General features: G+C 45.7%; 1 protein-coding gene across 8 annotated transcripts in view; it reads right to left on the bottom strand.

The window, feature by feature from the left end:
* Positions 1 to 83: 83 nt before the first annotated feature.
* Positions 84 to 20,710, bottom strand: part of ap3d1 (adaptor related protein complex 3 subunit delta 1) — a 42,751-nt gene continuing 22,124 nt past the window's right edge. For 2 of the 8 annotated variants that reach the window (XM_054790426.1, XM_054790429.1), the window contains exons 15-34: positions 17,535 to 17,766; positions 16,800 to 16,945; positions 16,583 to 16,724; positions 16,371 to 16,442; positions 16,219 to 16,294; positions 15,896 to 16,095; positions 12,319 to 12,392; positions 11,940 to 11,963; positions 9,948 to 10,095; positions 9,728 to 9,871; positions 9,439 to 9,492; positions 8,119 to 8,223; positions 7,892 to 8,047; positions 7,639 to 7,686; positions 4,102 to 4,291; positions 3,855 to 3,943; positions 3,704 to 3,789; positions 3,018 to 3,139; positions 2,833 to 2,912; positions 84 to 2,762 (exon numbers count right to left, since the gene is read on the bottom strand). In XM_054790426.1, coding sequence (XP_054646401.1) covers positions 2,667 to 2,762; positions 2,833 to 2,912; positions 3,018 to 3,139; positions 3,704 to 3,789; positions 3,855 to 3,943; positions 4,102 to 4,291; positions 7,639 to 7,686; positions 7,892 to 8,047; positions 8,119 to 8,223; positions 9,439 to 9,492; positions 9,728 to 9,871; positions 9,948 to 10,095; positions 11,940 to 11,963; positions 12,319 to 12,392; positions 15,896 to 16,095; positions 16,219 to 16,294; positions 16,371 to 16,442; positions 16,583 to 16,724; positions 16,800 to 16,945; positions 17,535 to 17,766 — 2,284 coding nt within the window. In that variant the 3' untranslated portion in view covers positions 84 to 2,666. The remainder of the gene's footprint in view (positions 2,763 to 2,832; positions 2,913 to 3,017; positions 3,140 to 3,703; positions 3,790 to 3,854; positions 3,944 to 4,101; positions 4,292 to 7,638; positions 7,687 to 7,891; positions 8,048 to 8,118; positions 8,224 to 9,438; positions 9,493 to 9,727; positions 9,872 to 9,947; positions 10,096 to 11,939; positions 11,964 to 12,318; positions 12,393 to 15,895; positions 16,096 to 16,218; positions 16,295 to 16,370; positions 16,443 to 16,582; positions 16,725 to 16,799; positions 16,946 to 17,534; positions 17,767 to 20,710) is intronic. The other 6 variants (XM_054790430.1, XM_054790431.1, XM_054790428.1 and 3 more) reach the window with 5 other exon arrangements.

A 20,710-nucleotide genomic window follows, 5' to 3' on the forward strand; every position in this document is an offset into this window, starting at 1 on the left:
ATGGATATTGTAAACGTCAATGACAGGAAACGTCTCTCTATACATCTTCTGCTTTGTCCTTCACACACAAAAAGAGGCCTGCAGCATCTTACAGCTTTTATTTTCCCCCTTTTAAAACATGACATTTTACAGCAGGAGAATACGAAGAAACAAATATAGACACAAGACCTTTGGAAATGAGTATACGTCCATGTTGCAAGCCAAACGTTTATTTAAAACAACACTACAACTCAACCAGAAGACGAATTAAGACCTCGCTGTGACTCCCCCCGTGTCTCATCTTCCAACAATTGATTTGTTTTGTCTTAGAATGGATGACAACACAAGGCCATCATAAACTGGCAGGTCAGGAAAATAAAGAAAAAAGGACAGAATGGAATGACAAGTTTTTGTGTGGAAAAGAAAGACAAAGAGGTGAATAAAAAAGTACATTCCAATCATGCAATACACAAAATGGAAAGAAAAAGATGAGGAGCAGGTAAACATGATTGACATTCCTGCTTAAGGGCTGCACCGTCAGCTCCTCATTTGGCAACTCTCATCTAACGATGCACCCTCGCTTCAGCGCACCCTCACCGGCTGGGGCGTTCACTGACACTTGCAAATCCTTTTCAGATGACAGAATAATCTCTTTATCGGTGCACGCCTTTTGATGACGGACAGGTGGGACACGTACCACACTCACGCTGTACCCCCACACCGATGAGGACATGAAACGATCCCACACAGCTCACGTGAGCAAAAAAAAATCCCAAAGAAATGGGAATTGAGCTCTGTGTGAGCGTCACCACCGAGTATTAGGGCCACTTCCAAAAGACATTTCAAGAAGAAAAGTTGTACATTTCCAAGAAAAAAGTCCCAATATTACCTTGGAGTATTCAATTAGACATTTTGACAAGTGTCATACATTTATGAGGAAAAAGTCGTATTCTTACCTTTGACCCCGTTCTTGTAGCTGTCCCAGGCAGTGCCTGTTACGGAGTATTAACATCTGACATTTCCAGAATAAAGTGGTGAATTTATGAGAATATGCTCTTTTCTCCGAAATGTAAAAGTGGTACGTTTATGTTCCAGGCCTCGTCTGAGACAGCTATGAAAAGGGGGGACTGGTGTGGAGGGGGCGGGGTAAGGAAGGAGGAAGTGAGATGATGCTAAGCTATGCTAATGTGTTTGTACTCCGCTGCTACCTTGGAAATAAAAGCTTGCCTGAAGTGAGGAGAACGTTTCCTTCCTTCCTGAAGAGCTATGCTGTATTTTCCCTCTCATATGTACGACACCATCACACCTCATATCAACACTTTATTCTCATACATGGAACACGTGTATTTATTGTTTTGTTCAGTGTGGCCCTAATACTGTGGTAGAAGGTATCCTAATGCACATGGAAAAGGTGCAACAAAGCGATCTGTGATACTTACTCTTATGTAATGCCATCAACCGTGTGTACCTAAAATATCAGCCAACGTAGCCTAACCTGCTTGTACCAGCTTGTACTTTTTAGTAACTAGCTTGTACTTTAGAATAGTCAGTGTACAGCTTGTATACTGAAGTATGTGGCCATGCAAGTGAGAGCAGAAAGATGACTGTGTCAAACATGGTGCTGGTAGCGACAAATTGTGGGGCTGCACGAGTGCTGACGGCACCGCAGTTCACCGAGGGAAACCTCAATGCCAACATGTACTTGGACGTTGGGAAGAACCCAGCACCCGTGGGGCATCCTCAAGCGGAAGGAAGGAAGGTAGAGGTTGCCACAGAGGAGTGGAAGAGGATTCCAGCGACAACCTCTCCATGCCCAAGAGGATCAATGCAGTGTGTGATGAGTGTGTGCACACACTCATTTGCGGTGCACACCAAGTGCTACTATTCAAGTTGCACACTGACTACTTTCATACTGTATACGACTAAACAGGCCGTCTGTGAGTTAAGAGTCTGGATGTCTGAAGTAGAACATTCTGATAAGCCTCAAGCCACAAGCGGTCGTACGAGCTCCTACGGCCGTCTACGTGCAAAAAACCCCCAAAGAAACACACGGAGGGCGTTTGTGTGTGTGGCCCAGCAAGGTGCACTGTATTCGGGCACACGCTGGTGTGATGCCACGGAGGTCTCTGGCAAACCTTTTGCAATTTCCAACGCTTTTAATGTGATCTGATTCATCGGTATCATGTCATAGTTCCCTGATATCGGCCTGATCATTCTGGTGCACCCCTACTTCACTGTGATTTAGTATGTTTTCTTCTGTTGTATATGTATATATGTATATGTTGTATATACGCTTAGCAAGGGGAGGGCCTTTGCTTGCAGTCTGCCAAAGAGACATGCTTCCAAGGCCCAATCACACACGGCGCAGACAAAACTAAACACGTCACAATACAAACCAAAAGTGTTGAAAAAGAGTAATAACGCCATCCAGCCATCAACAGCAGAAGTCCAGTTGCCAACATGACTGTCACAGACACCCCAGAGCTGAGTAGAGAGTGGAAACCATGAGCCAATCAAAGTGCGCAGTAGCAGCAGGAGGAGAGGGAGTCTGGGAAACAAACACCAAGGAGTGACAGAAGAGCGCAAGGAGGTGGGAGAAATTTGAAGAAGAATAAGCACGACCACGTTGGAAATGTTGTGATGGGGTGGGGTGGGGGGGTGGGGGGGGGCTCGCACCCTGGACACAATCAGCACTGAGAGAAGGTTCGCTTGATCTCATCCAGCACGTTCCCCAGCAGCGTGGCCTCGTCACACTTGGCGTCGACCGACACCGTCTGACCGGACTGCGAGAGAAGGAAGGTTTCAGTCCTCAAGGATCATTTTGGACGAGCCGAGAAGAAGAGCTTCACTCACGGTTTTGACGAGCAGACAAACGTGGTGACCCTGGACAGACCTGCTGTACATGGAGGCGCACAAGTCCATCCTCTCCACAACTGCAACACAACTAACTCAGCATCACCTCCTTTGCCATCAGCACCACAGCACGGCCCCTAAAGCACCAGAACTGTACGCCATGTACAGTGTGTGTGTGCGCGTACCAGAGAAGTGGTGATGGAAGCAGATCCTGGCCAGAAGATGGTGGAAGGGCATGTTGATGCCTTCCAGCCTGACAGAGCTGCCCTTCAGGTCCCCAGATTCCAGCAGCTTTGCAAACGCATCACTAGCCAAGAAAACAAAAGCAAAGATGCACATGGATGATTCAGTGTTCCCCCCCAGGGACTGTATGGGGAGTTGGTGCTGGAATACCCAGCATGCCTTGCGGGCTCTTTGTAAATCAAAGTTAAAGTGGTGTGTTTGTGGCTGTTAGACCTGCGTTATGTACCAAGGGGTGGCGTGCCACCGTGCCAGAAAGGAGGTCTCAGGGCACCACTGAAGCTACAACTGCCACTGGTGTAATGTCTGGAAAAAAGAGGCGTCTACTTCCAATTCCAGTTGTTCCCTTGCTGGTTGTACACCTCTCTTTTCCTATGGTTCTGTTTTTGTCCAAAACGTTGCCCCAGTGTTCATGTACCATGTCAGCTACAGTCATGCTGAACTTTCATTCCTCATTGATAAGTATGTCACATCAAGCTACAAGTACTCCCTGGCACATGTCCTCTTCTTCAGATTTGTGGGTGTCTGGAAGGGATGGATGGTATTATGCTAGGTTTTCCTGGCAGGTACCCCCCTACTACTACTTGACTTGAATGATTGTTGTATTTGTCCACTATTTCCAGCAGCTCACCTGTAGCATGGAGTGGTGATTAGGTAGGAGGTGCAAGTAAAGTGCAGTTTGAAGTCCAGTTTCTCATGAGTTGATGAGTCCTCACTCTGAAAGTAAAGAAAGAGGCTTCATGAGTTGGCAGGAATTGTGAAATGTGCTGTGGTTTCCTAACCTTGACAATGAACGTGAGTGTTCCCTTCAGTTTCTGTGGCATGACGATGCTCTGCACGCTGAACACAAAGCGAGCTTCATTGGACACCCCTGCAAGCAGGTCATTCAGGCTCAGTGTAAGTCCTCATGACAACAGGCCTTGCAGCCAATGGAAATGTGCACAAACGAGTCATAATTTGATATCTTGAGTCAGCGAAAGGCCAAGGATTCCATTCCGACCAGGAAATGAAATGCACAGCATGACTGACCGGGCGGAAGCTGGAACGGGACCGTGAGGCTGTCGTGCGGACCCGCCCCCTCTGGCCTCTGCAGCTTGGAGTTGAGAGAATCCAGGACGTTGAACTCCATCGATTTGAGGAAGCTCTCGCACTTGTTCTGGAAGATGACCGACACCACCACCTGACTCCCATCTTGCAGGTTTCCCTGGATGTCACACACCTTAGCGGCACAGAACAAACACAGGATTAACCCGATTACTTTGGCCTTTCATGATGCTACAGCGCATCACCAGAAATGATGCACTAAAAACGCCAACCTATCTCAGCTTTGTGCTCTGCGTCACCATTGATACGAGGTTAGATCGATTAAGATCGAGCGCCGCTGAAAGGATTGGCACTGTAGCAGCCAATCAGAGCTTTGTGCTCCGCATCACCGTTCATGCAAGGTTAGAGGTCAAGTTCTGCTGAAAGGCAGTGGCATCACGCTGCTACAGCGTCACAGTAACACTGTCCCGCTGTTACACTACAGGAGGTTGCAGCACACCCCCCCATCAAAAATGTTATGCTTGCAAGGGGGGACTAGCCAGAATTGCCCTTATTTTCTGAAAAATGTTCCAAATGTTGACAGGTACGGTGAAAAGGGTGGGCAAGGTGACTACGTTGTAGCATCATGGAGCCTTTAGTTGTATGATACACACGATCAAGCCAACACCACAGCACACTTTCCACGACAAAGACAAGGGGAGCAAAGACAGTAAGCAGAAGAAAACACATCTAGGACAGCCTTTTCAATCAACCGCTACCTGATCTGCATCTTCCATCGTCTTAAGAAGAGGGAGATTTTCACATGAGACCATGGACAATCTGACTTACATTCATCCACCAAAACATTCACCAATATCCCTAATAGCCTCTCACTCACATTTACCTGCACGCAAACATGAGTGGTTAAAGGTAATGATATCACCACAGCATCTATGCACATTCTGTTTATGACCACCAAACGTACTGGTCCATCACGTAAGCAGGCTTTGCTACAAATCTTAAAGCAAAGCCTGGACCTCTGCCAACTCGTCATCAGTCAGCGAGGACTGTGGGACGGCGTATGTGTGACCATTTTGTACTTCCTCAGTGAATAGGCTAACCTAGCATGATGTTACATGTCATGTGAGCATGTAGCAGTGCTAATGTCACTTTTCTTTTAATGTTATGTTGGATGTGACATGTGACTAGAGTATAAGCCGCACCCACTACATTCAAGAGTTTTATTGTCATATGTACAGTAAAACTGTTGGTTCTGCTATGCAATGAAATTCTTGCTCTGTTCATTCTCCCAAAAAAGAAAGAAAGAAAAACACAAGAAAAAGAATAAGAACATCAGAAACATTAATACCAATAAATTAAGCAACAACAACAGAAGAGACATTAATACAAATAAATAAATCAATCAATCAATCAATCAATCAGTAAATCAATAAAGTGCTATGAGTGTGTGCGTGTGTTGTGTGCGCCGTGTGTGAGTGCTTCGTTGAGAAGCCTGATGGCCTGTGGGTAAAAGCTGTTTGCCAGCCTTGTGGTCCTGGACTTCAAACTCGTCTGCCTGACGGTAGGAGTGTGAATAATGAGTGTTGTGGATGTGTGCTGTCCTTGATGAGGTTGTGTGTTCTTCGTAGGACTCTAGTTTTATAAATGTCTTGCAGTGAGGGGAGGGCTGCCCCAACAATGTTCTGTGAGGTCTTGATCACCCGCTGGAGTGCCTTCCTATCACGTGTTGTACAGTTACCGTACCAAACAGTGATGGAGGTGGTAAGGACACTTTCCATAGTGCATCTGTAGAAGCAACTCAGGATTGTGGTGGACATGCCAAATTTCCTCAGTCTTCTCAGGAAGTACAGTCTCCTTTGGGACTTCTTCAGAATTTGTTGGGTGTTGTGAGACCAGGTGAGGTCCTCGCTGATGTGTGTGCCAAGGAACTTGAAGGTTTTCACCCTCTCCACCTCAGTCTCATCAATAAACAGGGGTCTATGCGGCTCCTTTTCCCTTGTTCTTGGGTCGATGATCATCTCTTTAGTCTTCTCTGTATTGAGAAGGAGATTGTTATCACGACACCAAGCTATGAGGTCCGCCACCTCTCTTCTGTATAATGTTTCAACACCACCAGTGATCAGTCCGATGACTGTAGTGTCATCCGCAAATTTAATGATGCTGGTGTTGTTCTGGGAGGCCACGCAATCGTAGGTGAAGAACGTGTAGAGGAGCGGACTCAGCACACACCCCTGTGGGGTCCCAGTGCTCACAATTCTTGAGCTGGATGTGCGGTTGTGGACTCTGACTGACTGGGGCCTGCCTGTTAGAAAGTTAAACACCCAGTTACAGAGGGGGGGGTGACAGGCCAAGTGTGAGGAGCTTATTTGGAAAAAAAAGCTTATAGAGGAAAAAACAGATTTGTGCATTTATAAGATGCACATCACAAAATGGCATATTGTGGCGCACACAAGTCCATGAGGACCAGGCAGCTCTTTATTTGACAGGAGCCAATCATGAGCTCTGAAAAAACTCATGACAAGCTTGTCAACCCATTGTAAATCGCAGCAGGTCATGACTCAATATAACAGCCTGATTCACGGTGTCATCTAACAAACAACATTAAACTCATCACACAGCAACTTAACATTCAAAAGGTACACCTCAGAAATATACAAACATGGACCAATCCCGGTTTAACATTAAAAAAAAAAAAAACATTTTCTCATAATGCATTTCATTTGAGCCAAGCATTTAATTGGAGGACAATAGCATAGAAAATGGATGGATTGCACTGCAATGCTGCCTCTGTCCACTATGGGGAGCCAGAGGAGCCCAGGGGGAGGCTGACATCATTGCAGCGCCCCAATGAATGTGTTGCTCAAACGCATTAAAACACTTAACACTTTGAAAGAATTGGCTTTTTTCATCTTCAACTCATCTTGGTACATGTTTGTATGTTTGTCAGAGTTTAGTGTTTGTAAGATGACACTGTGAGTCAGACTGTTATATTGAGTAACTGCTGCTGTGATTTCCAATGGGTTGACAAGTTCGTTGTGAGTACACTGATAGCTTGTGATTGGCTCCTGCCATAGAAAGAGCTCCCGTTTCCTCACTGTCTTGTGAGCGGCACAGTATTTAAACAATTAGCAGTAGTAGTGAAGGAGAGGAGATGTCACCAGATTAGACTTCAGACATAAATTAGCCACACCGCTGTGTAAGACGTGGGGCTCAAAGTTTAAGAGAAAAGTAGCAGCTTAAACACCAGAATTTACGGTCAATAAAAAGTGGACCAAGTACACAACAGCGCTTCTTGGAGACGCAAACACCGTCAGACAAACATTAGCAGCTCACTGGCATTAAAGCTACACACACACAAACTTACTTCGGGGCATCATAAGAACCAAGGATAGATTTGGTCCCACTGGGGGACCTCTGAGACTTAATTAAAGAAATAACCCAAATAAAAATCCTATTTCAACTTCCTTTCACACCTTGGCTTCATATGTGTACACCCCCTCCCCCACCATTGAGTAGACTCACCATCTTGATGTAGGAGTTCTCAGCCAGAAGGCAGTAATTGGACATGGGCTGGAAGGAGAGAGGAGCTCAGGTCAGCTTGGACATTCTCTATCCTTCACTACGCTAACCTTAATGCATGTGTGTTGAAATCCATCATCAGGTTAATGGTGGCTTTGGGTCAGAGCCTTGTTCTACTCCTAAGTAACATCAAGGATGTGGTTATCTTCTCCACGGGTTGGACGTGTTTGTCATACGTCCACCGTGATGGACTTACTGGTAACGGTTCTTCTTCCTCCACGGTGCCATTCTGCACTGAGCCTTCTCCACCGCCATCGCTGTGGTGGTGATGCTTTTTCTTCTTCTTCTTCTTCTTCTTCTCCTTGTCCTCCTTGTCTTTCTTCTGCTTCTTCTTCTTGTGTTTGGAGGCGTTCTTGACATTGAAAAGAAGCAAGTCAGCCACATTTCTATGAGGAAAGGATGACATCATTCAGGGTGACTCACAGACTCTTCCATCTCCACGTCTTTGGGCTCGTCGGGATCAGAGCTGGCCAGCGTTCCAGAGGCTGCCTGGGGCAGGGGGGCTGCTTCTGCTACTGTTACTGCTTCCTGTACACACACAAGGGCTTTAGCATTAGAAAAACACACAGCGTTTTGCCACACTGGAGGTAAGCCACGTTAGCGAGCTGAATGACACTTTACCGCTATTACAGCAGTGGTTCTGCTGCTGCCGTGTTGTGCAATATAAGACTATATATAAGACTTGTGTGCATTCAAAGGGCACATGTGACAAGAAAAAACAGGTGGGCTCCCCAAGGAGGTTATGTTTTTGCCAGGGTTTATCTGTTTGTGTTCAAAATAACTAGAAAGGTTCTGAATGGATTTGGACGACATTTTCAGGAATTGTGGGAAATGGGATATGGAAGAACTGATGACTTTTTGCAGGAAATCCAAATCACCGTCTGGATTTGTTGGATCTTCAAAAGCTATGCAGCTAGATCCAAAAGGAAATCATTATGGAAAATGCCATTTTTGGGAATAAGTACTGAACTAATATAGATATCCTTATGCATCCAATTGCTAATGCTATGTTTCCATGGCCAAGGAATCTAAAGATGTACATCAAATACATGTACAGTATGGCTAATATTTAAACTGTAAATCACAGCTTAACTACGGACCTACAGTGCTTGGCGGAGGTCTGCGCTCTCAGAGTGCTTCATGAAAGAATGTCTAGTGCTCCATGATTTCGTAACAGAATCACAGAATTGGCCAATGAAAACTGAATTTACCGTAAGACATGGAATCTCACAGAAACTGTCAAAGTGATGAAATGCTGTCATCGTGAGGAGACAGAATGTTCGTGTGGGGACGTATTTCTCTCTATGGTGGTGGAATTTCAGCATAAACACTAACCCACTCCCTCCCGCACTCTCGAGAGGCCTTGCAGTGGCAACAGGAAGCCAAGGAAGTCACTCCAGAGAAGCTGAACATGACAAGCCACCATGGCTTTCATCATGGCACAACAACATGTCCACAACGTCCACACGGCAAAAGTAGTGAAACACACCGTACAGCATAGTAGCGTAGAGTAGAGTAGAGTAGAGCAGTCAGACATGCTACAAAACAGGAAGATGAGGAATGTGTGGTGCAACCTGTGGAAGAAAGGAAGTTGGGTCTTGATGGTGATGTCTTGAGGATGAGAGGAATCATTCAAAGACGCCAACAGAGAGAGCCAGATTGAGCAATAAAAAGTGGAGTTATGAGAAGGCGGGGGTGAATAAAATACAACGACGAGAGGGAGACATAGGGTTGCGACTCAACCTGGGCACGAGAGGGCACTGCAGCATTTGAGAGCCAGAAGTCCAGATGGGAAACCTAGAAGAGCAAGGGAGGGAGAGGAGTGCCAGGAGGTGAGAGTGCTGGACACACAAATGACCAAATCAATCCCGGGGCCACACCCCCAGGAAAGCAAGGTTGGCTTGCCAGTGCTGACTGAAAGAACTGAAATGCTAATCATATTTAAAATGCTGACTAAGCCTGACCGTCTGGAAGCAACACAGGTGTTAGCTAGGTCGTGACCTTTCCACACATCCTTTGTTAGAAGGCATACCTCTGCGGCAGTGGAAGTGGGAGGAGCCCCCACCTCACAGGGTCCTTCGGATTGGACCACAGCGTCGTCTGACTGACTGCCAAGAAGATCCACCCCCTTGTCGTCATGCTTGAGTTTTTTCTTCTTCTTCTCTTCTTTGCTCTTCTGCGGATCGTAAGAGGAAGAGAGTGAAGGTGTGACACAAACCTTCTCCAAGAGCGCATCAACCACAGCAACTGACCTTCTTCTCCCTGTCTTTGTCCTTCTTCTCCTTGCTGCTTTTCTTCTTGGCTTCCTGTGAGGTGCCTTCTGCATCTCCGTCTGGGCTTTTTAGAGATTCCGTGGCACGGTGGGACCTCACCGGCAGCTTCTCACTGTCTGCAAGAGGCCTGAAGAAAACAAACACACACTTTGGATGAACAAATTGAAAGGCAACTCATGATTCAACTTTAGCTAGTGTTGCTGCTTCCCTCTTTGATGTAGCATGAGTTAGTGGCATGGATAACAGGCCCGTAACCAGATATTTTTCGGGGGGTTCAAATATCGGAGTAAACGGACCTTTTGCAAGAGAGCGAAGCGACCAAGCAGGGGAAGAGCAGGAAGAGGAAATTTTGCATTTGGAGCCCGAAAAAACAGTTTTGTGATGCATATTGTGGACAGACATAACAACAATGTTATTTCCTCCAAATGACAAGCTTAAGGGCAAAATGCCAACATCAAGCTTGCCCTATTTAGATAAGTTCATCAGTTTACTGGGCGACTGAGCATGCCATGGCTTCAGTGGTGGATGCTATTTCCACAGGCCTACACTATATGAATCACTACAATGTGTTTCAGCCTTACCTATCTACATGGTGCGTTCAAGGACTGTCAAACAAAGTGGGATGCCTCACCACTCGCAACAAACATAAACATGCAAAAACTAAATCATTTGTAAAATAAAATAAATGGTCCATATTTCCAAAATTGATATGCATTTACATCAAATTCAATGCAGTTATTTACAAAAATTGTGTATTTCTTTTATCATTGCACCTAGGCCTGCTACAATCATCGATACATCGATTAATCCAACGATTGAAAAGAAAAAAAAGTTGACAATTATGCCGGCCTCGATAAATTGACAAGAGGGTTCACTGTGCATGTGTCTGTGTGCATTGGTTCTACAGTGGAATGATATGTCGCATTTGTGAGAAAGTAGTGAGGAGGAAGAAGGGGAACACCACCAACTCGTATGCACGCCTGAAACACAACCATCCTTTCCAGTTTTACCAACTAGGGAAAAAAACTACCGCTGGAGGTGCAGCAGAGCCTTCGTTGTGACAGCAGACGCTTACTGAGGCGTTTGGTCAGCAATGTCAATATAAACAAAATAGCACAGAATGGTGCGAGCTCACAGACAGTGTCACTCACTACATTGCAAAAGGAATGCAACCATTTCATACGGTTACGTGGCACGCATTTTATGCCATACTTAATGAAAAAAAAAATGGTCTCACAAAATGTCGATAATACCGATCAACGATAATTTGTAGCACAATTATCGACTGGCTAAATTTGTTATTGTGACAGGTCTAATCGCACCTGAAAGTTTCTTGCAGCCAGTGGTTGGGGACCCCTGGTATCAGACACTTAAAACGTATGACACTTCTGCCTATTAGTATGTTTTTTTAAGGTATGACATTCCTACATTTGATTTTGTATTCACCTGTAGACTTTTGCAGGTGTGCTTTGTATACAGACAGGGTCACTGTCCCTCCCCATCCAATTTCCAATACTTACTGACATCAATTGGACTAAAACTACCACATACAATATATAAATTAAACAAGAAGCATTTTCACCAAAAGGACTAAGATTAAGACTAAAAATAAAAAGGCTGCCAAAACCAACACAGCTGACGGCAGGGCACATACGCTCAAACATTCACACCTGCGGAGTCGCCAATGAAGCTAAGATGCTGTTTTTGGCTAAGATGCATGCACACGCATGCTAACCGCTCATCCACCGCAGCATCCACTTCAAGTCACATTCTGTCCAGATTGAGACACTCTTGTTTTGCCAAAAGCCACACAGTCCTTGAAAAAACGTTGCTGACATGATCAGGCTGTAGGTCAAATGTTGCGTGACAGCAATAAAAAGCAGGAAGACAAGCTAGGTTAGCAAGCCAGCTCAAGACAGAGAGAGCAGGGGCATTCGGCGCTGCAGGTCACATGGCTGAGGTGCTACTCACCTGCGCCCAGCCATTTCCAGCAAGCTGTAAAGGACATGTGTTTGCACAGGAGAGAGGAAGCAAAGAGCCATCAAGTCACATTTTGTGTGCACAAGACACACCCGCTGCAATGATTACACTACTACTTCACCACATTCAAAACGCACACATGATTTTCACGAAACACAGTGGAACACCTTTATGCTCAACTCCAGGCTAATACTGCCATGCTCTTATTTTGAAGCTTCCTGTGCACATATCAGGAAGCCAGTGTGATCACATTTGAATGCAGCCAATAGTAGCGATGCTGCTGTTGTCCTTTGATCAAGTTAACCACATTACAACAGTGGGACTCCATGACTCGTCAGCATAAACGGCTTCCACTGTAGGGTTGACTCACTTGTCCAGGTCGATGTCCAGGGCTTTGTGGGGGTCGTTAGGGTCTTTGTCGTCCTCATCACTGGGTAAGGCATTCTGGGAGGGACACCAATCAATAACAGGGTATTAAAGAAGTCTTCAGATCAACAAAATAAAGGGTGGGACAATGTTCTGAACTCCTGTTTCCACACAAGCCGCTGTATGGAGCAGATTACTGCTGTCTGGAGAAGTTGGTGCATGGACATGACTTGGAGGAAAAGTGGAATGTTGCCCATCATCCACAATCCTTATGAGAGACATGAACACACGTCTCCCTTTTCTGTGCCTTCTAAAGATATAAAAACAGGTAAAAAGAGGCAGGTAATTAGTGCACGTAATGGGACGGACCTATTCCACCTCCATTTCCATAACTTGAGCTGCATATTAAGCACATTGTTATTATTATTGTTATTAACATTGTTACGCCCAAGAACTACCTTACTGGCATAGTGACACTTCGCCACATCACAGTGGTTAGCTACCAGCCGGCTAGCGACTAGCTTCACCACACACTGGCCAATGGTAACGCTACATATTGGAGCTGTGTTTTTGTTTTTGACGCTAGGTGTAGCGTTCCTTTCTATGTGGCTGTGTGAAATCAAAGTTCCCAAAATTAGTATGACATGTGTCGAGTGACCTAGGTATAACACCTCTTAGAAAAGGCCAAATTTAGTTGAGCGTAATAATTTTAACCAAAGTACTGGTGACAGTCAGGAAACAGAACACAGTCTAGCATGCTCAATATATCTGTCGCTTTTAGGAATGTAACCATATAACACACAAGTTAGTTGGTACCTCATGTTTATCCAACATGTGCATTTATGGGGACAAACACACACCACTGCAATACACAACAGGAGGATTTCTTGCATCTATCACAGCGCAAAGCACTTACATGATGAAAATAATAAATTACCAATCAGTATTATTCAGTAACTTGATTCAATAAAAGCATATAGTCCCATGATGTTGATAATGCCAATTGAGCTGCTGATGGTGAAATGCAGACCTTTTTATTTGCCTCGTGAGTTTAGCGCTGTGTATTTAACTGCTGTTTACATCCCACCACGAGCTAACACTGCTAACGCACTACGTCTCCTGCATGACATCATTGATAAACACGAGACCAAACACCCAGACGCTGTATTTATTATATCTGGCGATTTCAACCACTGTAACCTCAGGACTGTCCTCCCCAAATATTACCAGCATGTGAGCTTTCCCACAAGGGAAAATAACATCCTGGACCAAGTCTACAGCAACATGAAAGGTGCTTTGAAGGCTGTTCCAAGACCCCACTTTGGAAAGGCTGACCACATCTCCATATTCCTTTATCCAACATACAGACAACTTCTTAAACAAGCTCCCCCTGTAAGTACAGCAGTTAAAGTGTGGAATGAAGAAACTGATCAAGTACTTCAGGACTGCTTTGGCTGCACAAACTGGGATGTGTTTAAAACTGCAGCGGGGAGGGAAGATTGTACTGTTGATTTGGATGAATATGCTTCTGCTGTTACTGGCTACATTAGCACATGCATAGAGACTGTTAGCACCACCAAGTATTACAGAAAATACCCTAACCAAAAACAGTGGATGAACTGTGATGTAAGGGCTAAGCTACGTGCTCGTTCGACTGCATTTGTCATGGGCGCCGCTGATGACTACAAAAAGGCCAGATATGACCTGAGAAGGTCCATACGGGAGGCCAAAAGACAGTACAGACAGAAGCTGGAGGGCTACTATTCCACCTCAGACCCTCGGCGCATGTGGGCGGGGCTCCAGCACATCAGACTATCGACAGCAGAGTAGAGTAGCCACGTCCAGCCAAACCACACTTCCAGATGAGCTGAATGAGTTCTATGCCCGCTTTGACACCCAAACTCCTGATGAGCAGAGAGGGTGGCTGAACCTGGGGAGCACACAGGACTCACCTCTCATGGTGACATCAGCTGATGTGCGCAGGGTTCTAAACAAAACAAACCCACGAAAAGCAGCAGGGCCAGACAACATCTCAGGACGTGCACTTCGGGTTTGCTCATCAGAGCTAGCTGATGTGCTTGCTGACATATTTAACCTGTCGCTTGCACAAGCATCTGTACCGACCTGCTTTAAGTCCACCACCATAGTGCCCGTACCCAAGAAGAGCAACGTGACCTGCTTGAATGACTATCGCCCTATAGCACTCACTCCTATTGTTATGAAGTGCTTTGAAAGAATAGTCATGACCCACATCAAAAAGAGCATCCCGGCGGCAACTGTGGACCCTCTACAGTTTGCATATCGCCAGAACCGGTCCACGGATGATGCAGTCAACACTGCCATCCACACAGCCCTTTCTCACCTACAGGGCCAGGACACATACGTCAGAATGCTATTTATAGACTATAGCTCTGCTTTTAATACAGTCAGCCCCCACAAACTCACAGATAAGTTCCTCACACTTGGCCTGTCACCCTCCCTCTGTAACTGGGTGTTTAACTTTCTAACAGGCAGGCCCCAGTCAGTCAGAGTCCACAACCGCACATCGAGCTCAAGAATTGTGAGCACTGGGACCCCACAGGGGTGTGTGCTGAGTCCGCTCCTCTACACGCTCTTCACCTACGATTGCGTGGCCTCCCAGAACAACACCAGCATCATTAAATTTGCGGATGACACTACAGTCATCGGACTGATCACTGGTGGTGTTGAAACATCATACAGAAGAGAGGTGGCGGACCTCATAGCTTGGTGTCGTGATAACAATCTCCTTCTCAATACAGATAAGACTAAAGAGATGATCATCGACCCAAGAACAAGGGAAAAGGAGCCGCATAGACCCCTGTTTATTGATGAGACTGAGGTGGAGAGGGTGAAAACCTTCAAGTTCCTTGGCACACACATCAGCGAGGACCTCACCTGGTCTCACAACACCCAACAAATTCTGAAGAAGTCCCAAAGGAGACTGTACTTCCTGAGAAGACTGAGGAAATTTGGCATGTCCACCACAATCCTGAGTTGCTTCTACAGATGCACTATGGAAAGTGTCCTTACCGCCTCCATCACTGTTTGGTATGGTAACTGTACAACACGTGATAGGAAGGCACTCCAGCGGGTGATCAAGACCTCACAGAACATTGTTGGGGCAGCCCTCCCCTCACTGCAAGACATTTATAAAACCAGAGTCCTGCGCAGAACACACAACCTCATCAAGGACAGCCTCATTAAGTAGTCAGGTGGGCAGGTGCGCCTGCTTCTTACACGAGGGAGAAAGGGATTAAACACGTTACCATGAATGTACCTGTTACTACATGCTCACAGCATGGATGGAAGACTACTAGATGTGTGTATTCATAGATGTGACCCATTACATGCATTCATTAGCTGCCTCTTTTTACCTGTTTTTATATCTTTAGAAGGGAGAGAAAACAGAAACGTGTGCTCATGTCCCACATACGGATTGTGGGTGTAGCTCAACTTCAAATAGGTTTAACAAGTTGAGGCTGACCCAACAGCGCCTCTGCTGGTTGCACTCCATTTTGCCTGGACTGCTTCATGACGCTTCATAATAAATCAAGATCTACCTCTGGCATCTCCTCCGTAACGATGTCGACCATATGTGCAGGCGTGATGTCCTCCTCACTCTCCGGGCCATAGTGGTGTTTCTTCCCTCGCTCGCTGCGCTTCTCTTTCCTCTTCTTCTTCTCCTTCTTTTTCTTCTCAGCTCTCTCCTTCTGCCGACGCTCCTCCTCCAGCTTCACGTACTGGTCGGACATGGGCAGACCTGAGGGAGACCAGACACATGATGTTCCATCCCCAAATGCAGGGAGGAAAAAAACAGTCCAACGTGTTTGTAGTGGAGCACTGAATCCAGATCCAGATCTGAAGTGAAAGTAGGATGCCACACCTGGTACTTTGAGAGGCACACTCAGATCGATGTGAACAACCGGGATGTGCTCCACTCCAGGTGTGTCCTGGTACACCTGCCACATGAAATATGCATCAACATATTGGCACTAAAGTTGAACATTTGGGTTGGAGGGAATGTGTGATAGATACCTTCTGAGAAGATGGGGAGGCCTTGATGTAAAAGGGGTTGTTGGCTTGCTCTTGTTTTCTGGCTTCTCTCCTCTGGTTAAAAAGAGCAACAATCAAACACGGGGGACTTTTCTCCTGCATTTTAGCACGGACTCTTCATCAGTTCCCAGCATCACATCCAACTGTAGACAATGGCGGTGAAAGCTAACCATGTGACTTGTCAAACACCCTACCCTGGCCAGCTCCTTCTCGTCCACCTCCGTGTGTCTGGGGCGAGAATGTTTGGGCTCCTCCTTGGCAAATATGGCCTTGGGCTGCTCGTCCTCAGACTCGCTCTCAGAGGGAGGCTCGTTGATCCAGGTGTCCAAGTCCAGACTGTGCACGCACGTCACACCGTTCAACGGTGTTATGGTTTAACAACAGACACATGCTGGAATACTGCGTGCTCACCCTTCAGGGACAGGCACTTTCTTCTGCGCCTTGGGGGCCACGGGGTTGAGCTCTCCAGCAAACAGCGCAATCACTTCCTCTGCTACCTCTACGTCTTTGTGCTGCAGTTTCTGGATGTATTTCACCAGCTGCAGGATGCAAGACGCCTGTCCAGCGTGGTTCCATAGAAAGACATTCAGTCAGCATAGTTTTCCACTTTGTCACTCAGAAGCCAACTAAAGGGGACATATTAAAAACTGGTAGAATACAGGTCAACTCATTCAATGTGTTTTTAATAAACCCGAAAAGCTGCTTTTCCCCCTTTTCGAGCTGGGAACTGATATTTTCCTGAAACATACCTATGTTCTACTGCTGAGTGCTAAAGAAGGCAAAAAGGTAGAAACTAACTTTTTTTCCTGATGAAAGACAACAGTCTAGTGTTTCTTTTGGTAGCTTCATGGAACACAATACTGTGTGTGCCTTGAAAGATGAGTCTAAAATGGCCGCTACTGAATGGGTTGTCTTTTGAAAGATGGCTGGGATGGAAGGAGTTCATGCTGTCTGATAAGTGGTCTTTCAGTGAGCAGTGCTTCATTTGCACTGACAGGCTCCCATGCTGGCTGCTGTGACCAGGGCTGTTTACAAGTTGTTTTTTACCAAAGCATGGTACAAATACACCCATCACCTGTCTTCATGTGTGTGGAAATGGCATCATAGGCACCCTTTGATGCTAGCCATGCCCTTCCTGCATCTTACCCTCTCCTGCACCTCCAGGTTGGCGCTCTGGACAAAAAGCGGCAGTCGGTCGATCATCAGCTGGCTGGTTTCTTGAGCCGTCGTGCTGTCGGTGTTGCCCTCTTGGCTCTTCAGCACGGTGGCAAACAGCTTGGCAGCATTCTGCACGTACACGGCCTGGATGTGGCCCGGCAGGGTGGCCGCCTTCGGCCGCAGCATGGCCTCCAGTGTCTGCAATGGGTTCTCCAAGTGTCTGAAGATGAGGAGGATGGGTTTATATGAAGAGCGGTTTCAGTGGCAGATTACTATCACTGTCCTGCTGCACCCATATAATGAGCAGATCATTCCTCCCCCACGCCATGCTGCTTTTCAACACAAGAGGGAGAGCCATAAAACACACACGGGACCAGACTTAATGACCTTATTCTGCATCTGTTCCGCATGTATTTCTTTCTTTATTCTTGTTCTTGCCTTGTTTGTATGATTTTCAGGTGATGACGTTTATTATGGAATTTTTGCAGAGCTGCTGGAATTGTAAATTTGTCTTGGAGATGAATGAAGTAGCTATCCATCCTATCCTATCGTCATTGCTATATAACTTTTTTTTTTATCAGAAATATTTTTATTGAATTTTGAGTAAAGTAAAAAGTAAAAAAACAAATACACACAATGTTTGCTGGTAGTTTAGGCATAGAACGAGAGAGAGAGAAAACAAAAACAGCAAAATAACAAACAAAAAGCCCCAACACAAAAAACACCCACAAAGTAAGCCACACACAGCCCAAAGAGACAGAGGTCCGAGTTTGGTAGGACAACCAAATGCAAAACAACCAAAGCAAATGCACAAGTGAGTTAAACAACAGATGACAGCAAATAGGCCAGAGAGGGAAAGCCATTGGGGAGCTCAGGTAAATTTAAGGTTGTGGAAATATACTAAGAAAGGTCCCCAGACATTTTGGAATTTTTCTTTGGCGTTACAAATTGAGTAATGAATTTTCTCCAAATTTAGACAGGACATGACATCTCTCGGCCACTGAACGTGGGTGGGCGGAGCGGCATCCTTCCACCTTAACAGAATTGCCCGTCTGGCCAAGAGGGAGGCAAAGGACAAACTTGGTTGTCGTGTGGGGGTCAAACGCAAGTCGGGTTCACCTGTGGTGCCAAACAGTGCTATTGAAGGGTTGGGTTGCAAGGGTAAATTGCTAATTACAGAAAGTGTCTGAAAGACTTCCCTCCAATACTTCTCCAGACTAGGACAAGACCAGAACATGTGAATAAGTGTGGCATCCTCCCTCTTACACTTGTCACAACAGGGATCCACCTCTGGATCTATACGGGCTAGTTTGGATTTTGACATATGAGTCCTGTGTACAACTTTAAATTGTAGCAAGCTATGGCGGGCACAAATAGAGGTTGAATTGATCATTTTAAAGATTACATGCCACATGTCACCTGTCAAAGACATATTCAGGTCTTGCTCCCATGCTGTTTTGATGTTAGTAAGAGAGGTCTGTCTTATGTCCAACAGTTTAACATAAACAGTAGAAATTAACCCCTTACGTGATGGTTGCAAGTCCAGAAGTGCATCAACAATGTTCGTAACAGGAGTCTCAGGGAAATTTGGTAATCGACTATAAACATAGTGCCTAACCTGGAAGTACCGAAAGAGAAGGGACTTTGGAAGATTATATTGTTCCGTTAATTGTTTGAATGACATGAACGTATTATCGATAAACAGGTCTCGGAGACACAATATGCCTTGTCTACGCCACTCCCGGAACCCCAGATCCAGCAAGGAAGGTTGGAAAAGATGATTGTCTGAAATGGGGCTAAAAAGGCAGAGATCTTCAAAACCAAAATGTCTCCTAAACTGGGCCCACACCCTCAACGTATGCCAGACCACTGGATTATCAATACGTTTGCTTGACGGGAAAGTGAGTGCAGATCCAAGTAACGCTGGAATAGAAACATTTTTAGCCACATTCAACTCCATCTCCACCCATATAGGCCGGTCTGGACGGTACTGATAGTATGACCGGAATACGACCCATCGAATATTGGCTGCCTAATAATAACAGCGAAAGTTAGGCAGCGCCATCCCTCCCTCTTGCTTAGGTTTTTGTAGATGGATTTTATTCAACCTAGGACGCTTGCCCTTCCAAATATAGGATGGGATGGATTGAAAAAAATATAAAAATTTGGGAAGAATGGTCATTTTAATGGAGTTGATTCGACCGGCCAAAGTAGTGGAAAGTGGCGACCACTGCGTCAGACACTGCCTCGTGTGGTTTAATAGACTTTCGTAACTGTAATGCCCAAATAAGTAAATTTATTTTCCACAATCTTAAAAGGAAACGATGCGTACACTGATGCCGGCACCCCCTCGTTGACAGGTTTTCAGATTTATTCAGATTATATCCTGAGAACTGACCGAAATTCTTCAGAAGCAGCAGCAAAGCGGGTAAAGAGGTGTCCGGATGTGAAATGAAGCTTAATAAGTCATCTGCATGTAGCGCCACCTTGTGCTGTACTCCATTCCTCCACATGCCAGATATGTTGTCACAGGTGCGAATTGCTATGGCAAGGGGTTCTATGGCCAAATCAAACAATAAGGGGCTTAAAGGACACCCTTGTCTAGTTCCCCGGTAAAGATTAAATGGTTGTGACACCTGAGAATTAGTGAGGACGGAAGCAGTGGGACATAAGTAGAGTAATTTTATCCAGGTAATGAAATTTGGACCAAAGCCAAATTTCTGTAAGACCGCAAATAAGTATGGCCACTCTACACGGTCAAAAGCCTTCTCCGCGTCTAAAGATAGCACACACTCCATGGACCCATCAGAAGGGAGGTACAAGATGTCAAACAACCGGCGCATATTGAAATTAGAATATCGATTTTTTACAAAGCCCGTTTGATCATCTGATATAACCAGGGGTAAAATGTCCTCCAATCTTTTGGCCAGTATCTTGGCCAGAATTTTAGCATCCACGTGTAGGGTCCTTGTCATTTTTCCCAATAAGGGTGATACATGCTTCATAAAATGAAGCTGGAAACGTACCCCGCCTGAATGAGTCGGACAGCACAGTGCTCAACTGTACAGAGAGAGATTGGGAAAAAGCCTTAAAAAATTCTGCAGGAAAACCATCGGGACCTGGAGACTTCCCAGACTGGAGTGAGGAAATAGCTTGTGCAATCT

Source organism: Dunckerocampus dactyliophorus, chromosome 10, assembly GCF_027744805.1.
Source record: "Dunckerocampus dactyliophorus isolate RoL2022-P2 chromosome 10, RoL_Ddac_1.1, whole genome shotgun sequence".
NCBI lineage: Eukaryota > Metazoa > Chordata > Actinopteri > Syngnathiformes > Syngnathidae > Dunckerocampus > Dunckerocampus dactyliophorus.